We start from the raw sequence: 14,402 nt of genomic DNA on the forward strand, positions 1-14,402 counted from the left end.
TGAGAATTGCTGAGCATGTTCTTCCCTTTTGGTTTTCTGACTCCAGATCTTTGCACATTTTGTTGTAATATTTGACTTTATCTTCTAGAGATGACTGTTCAGCTCTTGGACCTACTCATTTCTTCCATTTACTTTAGCATCTCTACACTGGAGAGTAAGTTTCAGTGTCTCTTCTTACATCCATTTTTGACTTTTTCCTTCTTTCTTATCTTCTTAATGACTTTTTGCTTTCTTTCTGTATGATGTTCTTGATGTCATCTCGCAACTTTTCTGGTCTTCGGTCTTTAGTGTTTAATGTATCAAATCTGTTCTTCAGATGATTTCTAAATTCAGGAGGGATCTATTCAAGGTCATATTTTGGCTCTCATGGACTTGTTTTCATTTTCTTCAGCTTCTGTTTGAATTTGCATATGAGCAATTGATGGTCTTTTCCACAATCTGCCCCTGGCCTTGTTTTGGCTGCTGATATGGAGTGTTTCCATCGTCTCTTTCCACAGATGTAGTCAATTTGATTTCTATGTAATCCATTTGGTGAGGTCCATGTTTATAGTCGTTTCTTATGCTATCTAAAGAAGGTATTTGAAATGAACAAATCATTGATTTTGCAGAATTCTATTATGCGATCTCCTGCATCATTTCTATCACCAAGGCCATATTTTCCTACTACTGATCCTTTCTCTTTGCTCCCAATGTTTGCATTCCAGTCACTAGTAATGATCAATACATGTTGATTGAATGTTTGATCAATTTCAGATGGAAAAGTTGATAGAATTCTTCTATTTCATCCTCACTGGCTTTAGTAGTTGGTATGTAAATTTGAATAATAGTGGTATTAACTGGTCTTCCCTGTAGGCACATGGATGTTATCCTATCACAGATAGTGTTGTACTTCATGACTGATCTGGATATGTTCTTTTTGACAATGAATGCAACATCATTCCTCTTCAATTTGTCATTCCTAGCATAGTAAACCATGTGGTTGTCAGATTTAGCATGTGGTTTTTCTTAACTCTTATTTCAGAAAATTTTCATAATCATTATGAATGATGAAATGTGTTAGACATGTTTTGCTTAAGGGTTTTGTCAGAGAATATTTGATATTCCCCAACACTCATTCTCTTTTTCATCCTCAGTAATGGAATTTCAAATGTTAGGTAGTCACATTCCCTTTCTGAATAAAGATTACATTTTCTAATCTCTCTTGTACATGTGTCCCTGTGACTAAGTTCTAACTGATGGGATACAAGTGGGCATCACAGGTTACAATTTCTGGTATGCTGCCTTCAATGGAGAAGATGTAACTTCCCCTCCTCTTTTCTGCTCCCTGGAGAGAAGGAAGACTTTGCTTGAGCTGGAGCTGGAGTAGCCATCTTGGACCACACAGTGGGAGCTTTTTGTCAGGAGGAGGAAGAGCCCAAATACGATGGAAACTCCTGGGTTCTCTGATGACTCTTGATTCACCATATCAGTTCTGGATGGCCAACATTCATGTGTGAGAGAAACATACTTCTATCTTGTCTAGTCTGATTATTTTGAGTTTTAAGGCACTGCAGTTACTCCAACCTTGACTAATACAAAGTTTATACAACAACCAAGCTACAGAGAATGATTTTCTTTGGGAAAAAACAATTTTCAGCTGTTGAGATGATGTGGATAATAGTAACTCAGAAGATTGCTTGAATGTATTAGGAAGAGTCAGGGTCTAATTTCATACTGGAAACTGCTTCAAGGTGCTCATCTACTGATTGCACTATTTTAGGGATATGATACTTCCTTGTGGGATCACAATAACTGAGTTTCTTGGAAGAAACCAAATATAAAGCCTTATCAATATCATAAAGAGTTCTCATTGCAATTTGAGTCCATGTCTTATTAGTGTTTCACAAGATATTCTCCTGAATGTAATTGGAATTTTAGCTTATAGTAGAGCTATTGTTGTTAAGACTGTCGAATTGGTTCTGCCTCAGAGAGACCCTGTATAAGATTTATGAGGATTGGCTGGTGGGTTTGAATCACTGACCTTGCAGTTAAGAATCCACCTGCTTATCTTACAGTGCCACACCAGTGTTACGAGTTGAGCTGCTGATCGCAATTTCAGCAGTTCACATTGACCATTGCTCAACCGGAGAAAGATGAGGTTTTCTGTTCCTATAAAGATTTATAGCCTTGGGAACCCTATACAGGGTTGCTATGGGTTGGAACTGACTCCAAGGCACATAACTAATACTATGCTAGAGTCCTGGTATAAGATAAGCGCTGGACTGCTAACCTCAAGGTCAGTGGTTCAAATCCATCAGCCGCTTCTTGGAAACCCTATAAAGAGTCTGTATGATCAGAACTAACTGGAACATACTTAACAATAGCAATATACTGTGCTATTTAAACATTGTTGTTGGTGTTAAGTGCTGTTGAGTCGGTTTTGACCCATAGCGACTCTGAGTAGGGTTTCAAGTGTTTATTTCTTTTTGCTTCCAGTGCTAGGTTACTGTCTTTCTTTCAAATGAGCATACTTGAAATGGAAGTTATAGAAAGCTCCACATAGGATTCAAATCAAGCAGATGGTGTCATTGTGTCAGATGTGGGGTTAAGCTATAAAAATGGCCTAGAACTTGGAGTTGATTCAGTTTGTAATTATATTTACAAATGTAAGTAACTTCAGTCAACTTTTTCTATAAATAGAAAGAAAAACAAATGTATTAAATCTGAAAAAAATTCCAATTGATTATTAAAAATTAACATATGCCTCCAAATCTGAGATAAAATAGAGAAAAAAAAATGATTTTATTTTTCTATTTTTGATAGAGTTAATAAAGTATTCCTTTAAGGTACAGTCATTTTGAGTTCCTTCAATTTTTCAAATTCTCAAAGTAAGTAAAACCCGAAGAAAGTATAAGATTAGCTTGGTTCTTTCAGGAGAATAAACTTGTTTAAATCCTAGTTTTGTCCTTGATGTGGCAAGTCCTGTGTTTCCTCAAGTTAAAGAATTCGGTTTCTAAAGTTACTTTACCACTTACTGACTAAAATTACAGGCTAAAGATGAAGTGGGAAAAAGCTCTAAAACTAAAACCATGGTAGGAAGGGGTGGGGAATGCAAATTGCTAACTTTATATATTATATGCTGCTGTTACTAAGTGTCATCGAGTCAGTTCCAACTCATAGCGGCCTTGTATGGGGTTTCTGAGGTGCGTACCATTATTTTTTAATTTCCTCATTATATTCTGCCAACTATGATAAAAACAACAACAACAACAACAAACCTAAGGACAAAGAACAATTCGTTTTTAAAGTATTTCGTATTTTCAAACATTGCTTTCATACTTAAGATGAATTCAGATAGAGGGGCTATGTTAATGGATGAATTTGCTCATGAGAGTTTGAAAAGTGCCTACATGGTGTTTTTCAATCATTGGTGAGTCCTACTACAGAAACTTGCGTCTGCCAGAGTCTTATTTTTAACTCATCAGCAAAGAATCTCATTCCAAGTTGAAATGACTGAATCTGAAGATGTTACTATTAGAATTCCATCACCTTTTGGTTGAAGGAAAAGGTTTCAGGACCATTGTAAACAAAGACACAAAACTTCTCTGTGATAGACTGATTTCATATTGTGATTGTCATTAAATCTTTCATTCATTTTCTTAAATTAAAAAAAAAAATGGAGTCATTTCTCATGTGTTGCAGAGTAGAACTGCTCCATAGGAGTTTCCAGGTTGTAACTTTACAGAACAGATTGCCAGGCCTTACTTCTGAGCTGCTTCTGGGTGGATTTGAATCACAAACCCTTTGGTTGGTAATTGAGCGTATAACTATTTGAGCCACCCATAGAGTCCATAGTGGTAACTTTTGTTGTTGCTATTAAGTGTCATTGAGTCAGTTCTGACTCACAGCGACCCTGTATAGGGTTTTCAAGGAACTGCTGGAGAACTTGAACCACCAATCTTGAGGCTCAAACCAACCTTGCAGTCCTACACATTAACCCGCAGCAACACACCAGGACTCCAGTAATATCCGTTAGAGAAGTTATATACCATTGAAGTTCCCAGCCTGCAAGTCTCAGAAATGGAAGCTTTGTCAACTGCTACAAAAGTAGCATTGTTTCTGCATCCTTATTGATTTATTTCTGTTTTGAGGAAGAATAAGATTTATGATAGCCAATGTTTTGGGTTCTGCTGAATTTGATGTTGGGCAGGGTGTGATGTGAGGTAAGCAGTCCACTAAGAAGTGACAGAGAATGAATGACTAGCACAAAGCTGATGTCTTTGAGTAGGATGATTATCAAGCTAACTTTCAACTTGAAAAAAAAAAAACAACACCCAAAAAACTAACTCCTAGTTTTTATTCTGATACAAATGTTTTAGTTCTGTTTTCCTCCTTAACCAGGATATTGTTGTTGTTGTTAAGAGCCATTGAGTCGATTCGGACTCTGTATAGGGTTTCCAAGGAGTATCTGGTGAGCTTGAACCACTGTTCTTGCAGTTCAAATGACTTTGCAGTCTGATGCATTAGCCCACAGCGCCACACCAGGACTCATATGTGAAGTGCCATCGAGTCGATTCCTACTCATAGCGACCCTGTATAGGGTTTCCAAGGAGTCGCTGGTGAGCTTGAACTGCCAACCTTGCAGTTCAAATGGCTTTGCAGTCTGGCGCATTAATCCACAGCGCCACACCAGAACTCCAGGACTCATATAGCTGGTACATAAGTAAGTCTTTAAAATTTTGTGAATAGAGGCCATGCTAATGATGTTAAAAGTTAGCAATAAGTATTTACAGAGCTTTTTAGATCTTGTGAGATGACACACATTTAAAAATGCTCATCTATTTTATTTAGTGCATCTAAAGACATGCAATAAACCACACTCAAGATGCAGTTACCTTTAATTTTGGTGAACTTATTTCCTGCTGATAAGAGTGTTTAGGGAGGAGAGGAGGTGAGTGAGGCTGGGTAAGCTGAGAAAGTGTAGAGATCAGATCAGAGAGAGAGGCCGAGGGAGAATGAAATGGAGGGGAGGAAAGCAGACATCTGGGATAAGGTGTAGTCGTTCCATCTCTCGAAGAACATGAAGGTGGCTTAAACATTGAGGAAAGATCAGATGTGATTATTTTGTGGCCAGGTGAGGTTCATCATCTTTAGAGACTATCTCCCAAATGTCAATAATTTTAAAGTTTCCAAACACCCTTGCAAGTGATATTTTTAACAAAAGCAGTAACTTTTTCTTATTAATTTGATTTGAAATTTCCCATGGATCTGTTTAATTTTTCTGATGTAGTGGTTGAAGATAAGAGCACTTAGATTCTACAATTTCATAATAGATTTGCATGACAGTTCCTTCTAAATACGATGGAGGAAAAGGGTCTATAATCCAGCAATGACTATTTGGAGCTTACTTGTAAAGCAGCCCATGATTTACAGATAGCCAACTTGTTACAGAGGTAGGGAAGTAAGGATTTCTTTGTGCAGAGTGTGAACTTGCTGTAGAGTCACCCCACTGACAACCAAGTTACTTCTGTAAATCTAGCTACTTTCCTTTGCCCCTTTTAAAGACTGATTAAATGGAAGCAAAAACGAGATATTTAAATAATTTCCTAGAAACATGTGCGACTTATCTCTAATGTTAAGTGTGTACTATGTGTTTTACATACAAGCAAGCATTTTCTCTGCTTGATGAGAGCCAAACCTCAGGGCTTTCGGTGTCCTGGGACCTCATGGGCACTGACCATTGATTAATTTTAATAACACCTTGTTATTATGGGTTAAGTCTTTCAACATTGGTTATAGATCAGATCTCAATAGAAAACTCTATGATTTAAAAAATGATTTTCATTTTTTAGGTTTTGGTAATAGAACCATGGGGGGAAAGGACTTGCAAAGTGCTAAGTATAAAGTATTCCTTTTGTTTCATTATTACAATGTTTTCCAGCAATCATATTTGCTTTTTAATTCACAAGTTACATAACTGTGAGATATTTTATGCTGTTTTTAAGAGAGAAGTTTGTAAGTTAAAGATTCAGTGTATTTCCCCCTTTACTGATTAAAACCATTGTCGAAAGCTCTTAGTAAAATGAAGATGTGAGGCCCGATTCTTAAGAAGAAAATCATCTCTTCAGAAGAGTCAGGGGGTCATGTGGGGAGTACTATTTTTCTCCTTCCTTTTTCCCTTTCTCCTTCTATTTTTCCTTTTTCTTTCCCTCTTTTTGTTTTCCCAAGCTGTCCTTACAGAAAACGTATGGGACATGATTTTCTCCCCTTTGCACTGGACTCATCTCTCTGTGCATCAATCGCTAAAGTAGGGATGAAAATATAGCCCACTTAACTGGAGTCCTGGTGTGGCGCTGTGGGTTACTGCGCTGGACTGCAAAGCCATTTGAACTGCAAAGTTCAAGCTCACCAGCTGCTCCTTGGAAACTCTACACAGGGTTGCTATGGGTCAGAGTCTACTCAACAGCACTTAACAACAACTGGAGTCCTGGTGTGGCACTGTAGGATAAGCACTAGACCCCAAGGTCAGTTTGAGGCACAAAGTCAAGGGTTCAAACTCACCAGCCTCTATTCAGAAACCCTATACAGACAGGGTCATTATGGGTTGGAACTGACTAGAGGGCACTTAACAACAATAACTGGAGTATGAACATTAAAGATGTGGGGTTCTTGAAATAGTATCTGACACTCAGTAAGAGCTCAAATTTTAGCTGTCATCATTAATACTGGAAAATTAGAAAGGCTATATAAATTATAATGACTTTTTACATTAATTTTATAGCCATAAAGAAATAATGGGATAATGGAATTTTGTCATATATTTGCCATCTTACTAAAATATAGTTTGTTCCCATACAACCCTTCTACAACCCCTGACTTATACAGTATCTGTGTGTTGTATGAGGAATCTCCTAAGGCAATATAAAAATGAATGTTTATTAATATGATTAACTGTACTAGCTAACCACAGTAAGACTGGTTAGTTCTTCAGTAATTAGGCAGAATTAAAATACCTCATTACTGGTTTTAGCAGGACTGCAGTCTTCCTTAGACATGCTAGGATCGGTGGAATATTTTATGTGCCCAGGCTTTCTCTCCTCTTCCTCTTCTTCAATGTGCAGGGCTGGTGTCATCTCTCTGCCATCATGGCCACACCACAGAGAATCTGGTTCTTGAGACCCTGGTGGCCGTCTTCGGATGCCTGGTATAACCCCCTCATACATCTCCTCCTCTTCCTTTCCAATCACAGGGAGTGTTTGAGACAAGGAACTTACACTAGTGCATGTAGAGGCTACAAACTTATCACCTAGGACTTCAGGTGCATTTTCAGGATCTGAAAATCCTCTTCTCAATTTTTTCAAATCTGCAAATGTTTCTTGAGTTGTCTTCATGTGATCCTGAAGTGGTGTTACCTCATATGGATGGGCTGAAGCTGAGGTCACACCCGAGCCAGGGTAAGACAGCAGAGAATAAGGTGATTCAATAGGTAAACATGTTGGCAGGATTGAGTGGCAAGTAGAAGGTTCCTCCTTAATTTCAAGGGTTATCTCCTCTAATATACTTGGTTTGGCTTGGTCAGCTGGTAAAGTTAAAGCACCATCCTTCTCTAATTCGTCCAAGAAGTCCGGAAAAGGAGGTGGTGTTGGGGTCAAAGGGCTTGTTAGTGATAGCCACTCATGGATGACTCCCTGGAAAGCTCCTTTACCTGGGCCAGGTGAAGTTTTGTGCATGGGGAGAGGGCATGGTTCACTTGAAGCCAACTTAGAAATAAGCAAGGGTGATGAAATTAGAATAAATAAATAAACCAAGAAAGCAACAAGAAATGCATCAAAACACAAGAAAAGACAAAGGGAGGTTCAGGGAAGGAGTGGTAATGAATATGCAAAATAGTCTGTGTTATTTTCTAGACTTGAAGATATTTTGGTGAATTCAAATATACAAAACCATTAATATGTTAATTAGAAAAGTTTCTCATAGAGTGAAACTCTACCAGTTTTAGGATGGGATTTTAGATGTCAAATGACAAGCTGATTCACAGAGATTATGAGGACAAGCCATAAATCCCTGAGAGATAAATTAAGTTTACCTCTTTTAAACTAGGCTTCCACATATTGGTTTAGTATAGTACAAATGACTCTGAGCTCATGCTAATGCAGAAAATCAAGTTTCACTTTTTATTCCCTGGGTTTGATAAGTATTCTTTTCTCCTGTCATGGTGTCAATTATTTTCAATTTTCATAATTTTTACATTTATGTTTGCAAGGTTTTTATAACATATGGTCTAAAATATTTTTAGGTAATTTTACAGTAACACATTTCTAAATGAAGAAGTTCTTCAAAAGAAGAAAATTTTCTTTTCTAGAATGGAAACCTATGATCAGAAGGAAACTGAATTTACATAATTATTTTAAAGTAATGAAAAAGGAGGGGTAGGTCAAGTAAATCTTTTGTATGGCAAGGAAGCATTTGAGGCAAATGGGTGTAAATTTCTGCTAAGATGCCCATTCTGTCTAAAAACTTGACATTTTATGTAAACCTGCAGAGATACAATTTATGAAGAATGATCTCCTGAAGCAAAAATGTACTTCCACACATTTTTATCTTATTGACGTATTTTGGACCTATTGATCAAAATGCTACATTTAATTTTGTGTGTAAATGTAATAAAAGTGATTCTAGAAGGTGTGGTGCTATGGGTTAATGCGCTGAACAGCAAAGTCGGTTTGAACCACAAGGTCGGCGAGATGCTCCTGGGAAACCCTACACAGGGTCCCTATGGGTCAGAACTGACTAGATAGCACTTAACAACAGTAACAACAGAAGTGCTACCTAGTAACCTTTTATTATTTCTTGTTGCATGATTAGAAAGAATGTTGTGGGTTTTTTTACACATAAAAGCATTCAGAAAGATTGGTAAATGACTTTTGGTTTAACTCTTTCTGGGCTGATAACATAGTTTGGAAAAACAGAAATCTTCAAGAAAGTTTTTGGAGAAGCATTTTCTAGTTGATTGGGATGATATTTCATGCATTAAGTAAATAATACTCAGTCCTTGGACATTATATGCTTCACTGTACGATTCATTTGTACATTCCTCATAAGTTTTGATTTCTGTTTCCCATAATAAGAATGAGGCAGTCACTGAATTTATTTAGCTGGTCTTTGTTTTTTAAAGGAAGAATTGTCATCATGGGGTAGGATAAATGGCACAGAGTGTCACAGATTCATTTAAGCATCTGAATACATGATTAAGGGCTAAAGGTTGCTTAGCACCTGACATCAGGTGAGTGTTGCTGTCTTTAAGTGCTATTGATCTGGCTCTGACTCATAGCAACCCTGTAAGGGGTTTCCAAGGAGCAGTTGGTGAACTTGGACTACTGACCTTGTAGTTCAAACTGACCTTGCAGTGCAATGCTTAGCCTACAGCGCCCATCTTTTTCCTTTTTTAACTAGCTAGAGAGCCATCCCTATCAAGTCCTTAGATGTTGCATTTGCAACAAGTTAAAAGGTAGTTTAGAGATATTTTTCTTATTGGTTAGAGCTCTATGTTTTACAACACAAATATTTTTGTTTAATAATTAAAATTTGAAAGTCTGTGAAATATGCAGTTATTGAAAATTATTACTTTCCATTTCTGTCATGAACAGGAATATTGTGTGGATGAAGAAGAAAGATCGTTGCACTCCGATATTTTCATTTCTACCGCTGTTACTATTACTACCTGTTGTTGCTCTAGTGACATTACCTCCATGTCACCAAATACACGTTAACAGGCTCAACATACTTAGCTTTACAATGAACTTCCCCTTACTGAAAGTCAAATTAACTAGTATTCTGTAACACTTATGAAACTGCTGAAGGAAGGATCTTTATGCTAAACTTTGGTAGTAAAGTATATGTACTAAAGAATTATTTTGGACAACTTTATATTCAATTAAACAAAATTGGACAGTACCAAACTGCTTCACTATTCAGTGCTGTAGGATTGAGAGCAATTGTTCTGCAACTGAAACCCAGTCTTCAAAAAATATTAGAAAAAAATAAAAAAACTTAGTCTTGGCCCTTTTAAAGGGAAATCTGTCTATGAGGATAGTGATTTCTTAGACCTTTTACTTATGTTAAAACCTTCTTCTAATCTTAATTTTCAAAGAGTAATTTAGGTGTCTTGGGACACTATCCTGAGACAATCTTGCATTGGAACATGAAATGAATTCATAGTTTAATGATGTCTGATACATTGATTTTATTTTGCTTACTTTAGATGGTTTGTTTTTTCCATGTCTCAACCTTGATCTCAATTAATATTAACTTACGCAACTTCAAAAAATTTTTAAAAATGGTGGGAAGTTCTTACAACATTTTGGAAGTAATTTTTTTTTGCAATTTTAAGTTTTATACTATGAAATTAACGAAAAGGAGAAAGAAAATCCTGAATACTAGCATAGATTAGAATATATTCTAATTCAGCAGGAAATTTAAAAAAATCCACATTGTGAACAAAAAATGCAGGCTGGCCTTTTCTAATTAACCAATTTAAGAAGCAAAGTTCCTTTCAAAGTATGTATTAAAAAGGATAATTATCTTTAGCTACTAGCTCTGTAAACTTGAGGACTCCTAATTATCCATGACATTATCATTCAAATTAGTAAACAAATTAATCTAAATAAACTTTTGGAGATCCTAATTAGAAACATTTGCTCTAGCTCTTCTGCTATATAAAGAATACTAAGAATTTTATATAATTTTATCAACCTAATAATATGTATTGTTGAGTATAAAAAAAAATACCTCAAGAATATGTGTTATTAGAAAAACATCTTCAGAAAAATATTAAGTTTCAAAAAACATACACATACAGAAATCCATTTATGCTATTAATGGTTTCTTGTAATTTTAGCCTGAAAATGGAATTAGCAAAATCAAGCATTAAACCTTTACAGCATTGCCTATTGAAGAAAAATAAAATTCATTTACCATCATGGCACTCATACACTTAGAAACATATATAAATCTTTTTCTTTGCAATAGACAATGAAGTTCTAGTCTAATGTCTTAAAATTACGTATAGATTACTTTACTACAAATCTCAGGTATTACACTAAGGTAATAGAGTATCTTCTTACCTTGTTTGAACTTAAGCTGTGAATTGTATCACTAGAATAGCTGTGGGGTATTGGAGGGTCAGGATAGTCCTCAGCACCTTTTGTTGGATTCCTCTTGACTACTTCTACATAGGAAACAGGAAAGATGCCTTGTCTGTTGGTTCCTGGAACTTTGCCTTCATACCAGTTTTGATCAACTCTTTTAAGAAGAATAATTCGATCTCCCTGCAATGAATATTAAGAAAATGCATCATAAACAGAGATGTGATGTCCTGAAAGATTACCAATTACCAATGGTTTCTGCTATACAATATCATTTTCCATTTGGGAAAAATCTTATTACAGTTTTTATTTAGTCAGAGGAATGCAAGTATGTTATTTTCATATATACAATTTAACCGACCATTCACAAATTAGAAATTTCCCTAAGGATGCATGGCTAGTTGTGATTTGTTGTTGTTAAGTGCTGTCGAGTCGCAGGTTCCCAAGGAGTGGCTGTTGGGTTTGAACCGCCAACCTTGCTACTCAAACTGACCTTGCAGTCCAGTGCATTATCCCACAGCATCACACTAGGACTTTTAATTGTGGATTTGTTGTTGTCGTTATGTATCATTGAGTTGATTCCGACCCATAGCGACCCTGTATAGGCTTTCCAAGGAGAAGCTGGTGAGCTTGAACCACTGACCTTGCAGTTCAAATGACTTTGCAGTCTGATGCATTAGCCCACAGCGCCACATCAGGACTCCATTGTGGATAGGCTTATACATATTCATACAGCTACTGTGTGAATTGACTTGTGTAAGTTAAAAACTGGAATAATTTAACAGGAAATGTCTTAATGACATATTCTATCCAAATAATTGGATTCAAGGAAATAACTTTTGTTGGAAGAATTTCAGAAAAGTTCACCATAGCTTAGTATGATGGTGTGACTGCAGAAACCAGTCAGAGGGATGAGGTTGGACAGTGCATCATTTTACTTCATTAATCTGTCTATGCTAAGTAGTGACAAAGAGTTTAACCAAGGGTGGGAAGAACAAAGCACTTAGTTATGGCCATGGTAGACATCTAGCTGGCTTGCCCCAGGAAAATGAAATCCCAGTATCCATTCTGATTGCTTGGTGGCCATGCCTTATCGGCAATTGGATATTTGAGTACTACTCCTGGCTTTTGCAATGATAGAAACTTTCTGTAGTTACTCTTCTTGTTATTTGCAGTGTCATACAACCCAATTTAAAATTTTAACTCAAAACCACATGTGGCCTAGTAATAAATGGACAAATAAATAGAAATACATTGGCAAAAACTGTGTAGCTGCCTTCACAAGGTGATGGGATGTTTGGACAATTGCACCAGTAGATGGTGGAGTGCCCCACAACGAATAATTTCAGCACATTACAGGGGCTTTATTCAGCTAGCTTTCAATTAGAAAGAAGTATGAAATGTGAGATGCTATGTTTCATGCAATACTACGTGGTTGTCTGTATGAAGGGATGCTGCTGCCTGAAGGGAGATTTGAATCTGTGGACAATACATGACTAGGAGTAAAAAGAGAGAATAAGAGGAGGTTCTGCCAGAACAAGAATAATGATATTTCACCAGTTATTAAATAAATACTGGAGGTCCAGAACCACTGAATATTATTGTCTGAGTTGTGTGGAGACATGCTGTTGCCTCAAATATGTGCATTGAAGCAAACAATAAAATAGGGTGATTCATTATTCTTAAAGGAGCTCTGGTAGCGTACTGGTTACAAATCGGGCCGTGGACCTCAGGGTCAGCAGTTCGAAACTACCAGCTGTTCTGCGGGAAGAAGATGAGGCGTTTTGCTCCCGTAAAGATTTACAGCCTCGGAAACCCTGTATAGGGTCGCTATGAGTGGGAATCGACTCCTCGGCATATAACAGCAACAACAATTATTCTTAACTGTATAAATTAACAAGTTAATAGAGCCCTTTTTGATATTTTGAGAAGAGATACAGAATCAGATAGGTTGCTGCTCAAATCTGAGTCACTCAAGAGGCTGGTGACTAAAGAAGGCAGATTAAGGAAATAGTACTGTACTAAGGGTTCCTCAAGGAGCTCTGATAGGGTAGTGCTTACGAATCAGGCTGGTAACCTCAAGGTCAGCAGTTGAAAACTACCAGCGCTTCCGTGGGAGAAAGATGATGATGTTGTTGTTGTTATGTGCCATGGAGTCAGTTCCAACTCATAGTGACCCTGTACAGGGTTTCCGAGGCTGCAAATCTTTACAGAGCAGAAAGCCTCATTTTTCTCCCATGGAACAGCTGGTAGTTTTGAACTGCCTACCTTGAGGTTAGCAGCCTGATATGTATCCACTACGCTACCATGCTGAAGGAAAGTTTAACTTATTTCTGTTTTGAACATATGTTGTTGCTGTTAAGTGCCATTGAATCTGTTTCAATTCACAGTGGCCCTGTATAGGGTTTTCTGAGGAGGGGCTGGTGGGTTTGAACCACCAACCTTGAAGTAAGCAGACCAGTACTTTTCCTATAACGCCACACTGGGACTCCATATATACAGGCTTTAAGTGCACCAGTTAAATAAATAATCGTGTTACCTTTCTCAGAGATAGTTCCACATTTGTGTCTGCATTGAAGTTATATTTGGCTATAGCTTCTCCAATCTCTCCAGGCTGCGCTGGGGGAGGTGGTCTCGCAGGCTGTGCTTTCTCAGGAGGTATGAGTTTCTATGAAAGAAAGAAGCTATTTATTCTTGATCTGTGGTAACTTTTGAATCAATTGTCAAGGAGGGAAGCAAAAAGGACTTACCTCTACATATGAGATAGGAAAAATGCCGACTCTGCCGTGGTGTTCTCCTTCATACCAATTCTGATCAATTTTCCTGAGGATGTAGACAGTATCTCCCTTCTTAAACGACAACTCCCTGCAAGAGGCATGCTTAAATGGTCATTTTCTTGATGTATATCAATGCTTCTTAAGATCAGCACCTGCATTCTATTTTTATTTGGAAATGTGCATCATATATATATTCTTCAGCTCATTTAGATACTGATTTTTCTCAGGAAGTCTTAGAATTCATTTGTAACAATGTGATTTTAGAAATGGTTTTTTAAAAAACAACAAGTATAAACATCACATTTTTGTAAATCACAGATCACTAAGAAATCTAAAAGGAGGAGACAGATTATTTTTTCCTAATCATTAGTTTATAGTATGAAGCTTGGCAAGTGATGGCTAGTTTTTCAGATTTTTTTTTTGTCTTAAAATTAGCTAGTTGTTTCTCTCTCTGAAGCTTTCTCCTTTTGATATGCTAAAGCTTAAAATAATGATAATAAAT

At 36.9% G+C, this 14,402-nt stretch overlaps 1 protein-coding gene across 7 annotated transcripts in view; it reads right to left on the reverse strand.

Moving 5' to 3' along the window:
* Positions 1–14,402, reverse strand: part of SORBS2 (sorbin and SH3 domain containing 2) — a 121,565-nt gene that overhangs the window by 18,687 nt on the left and 88,476 nt on the right. For all 7 annotated transcript variants that reach the window (XM_006834446.1, XM_006834448.1, XM_006834445.1 and 4 more), the window contains 3 exons: positions 13,874–13,988; positions 13,663–13,791; positions 11,103–11,306 (listed from right to left, as the gene is read on the reverse strand). In XM_006834446.1, the coding sequence (XP_006834509.1) occupies positions 11,103–11,306; positions 13,663–13,791; positions 13,874–13,988 (448 nt within the window). The remainder of the gene's footprint in view (positions 1–11,102; positions 11,307–13,662; positions 13,792–13,873; positions 13,989–14,402) is intronic.

This window comes from Chrysochloris asiatica, unplaced genomic scaffold, assembly GCF_000296735.1.
Source record: "Chrysochloris asiatica unplaced genomic scaffold, ChrAsi1.0 scaffold00011, whole genome shotgun sequence".
Lineage (NCBI taxonomy): Eukaryota > Metazoa > Chordata > Mammalia > Afrosoricida > Chrysochloridae > Chrysochloris > Chrysochloris asiatica.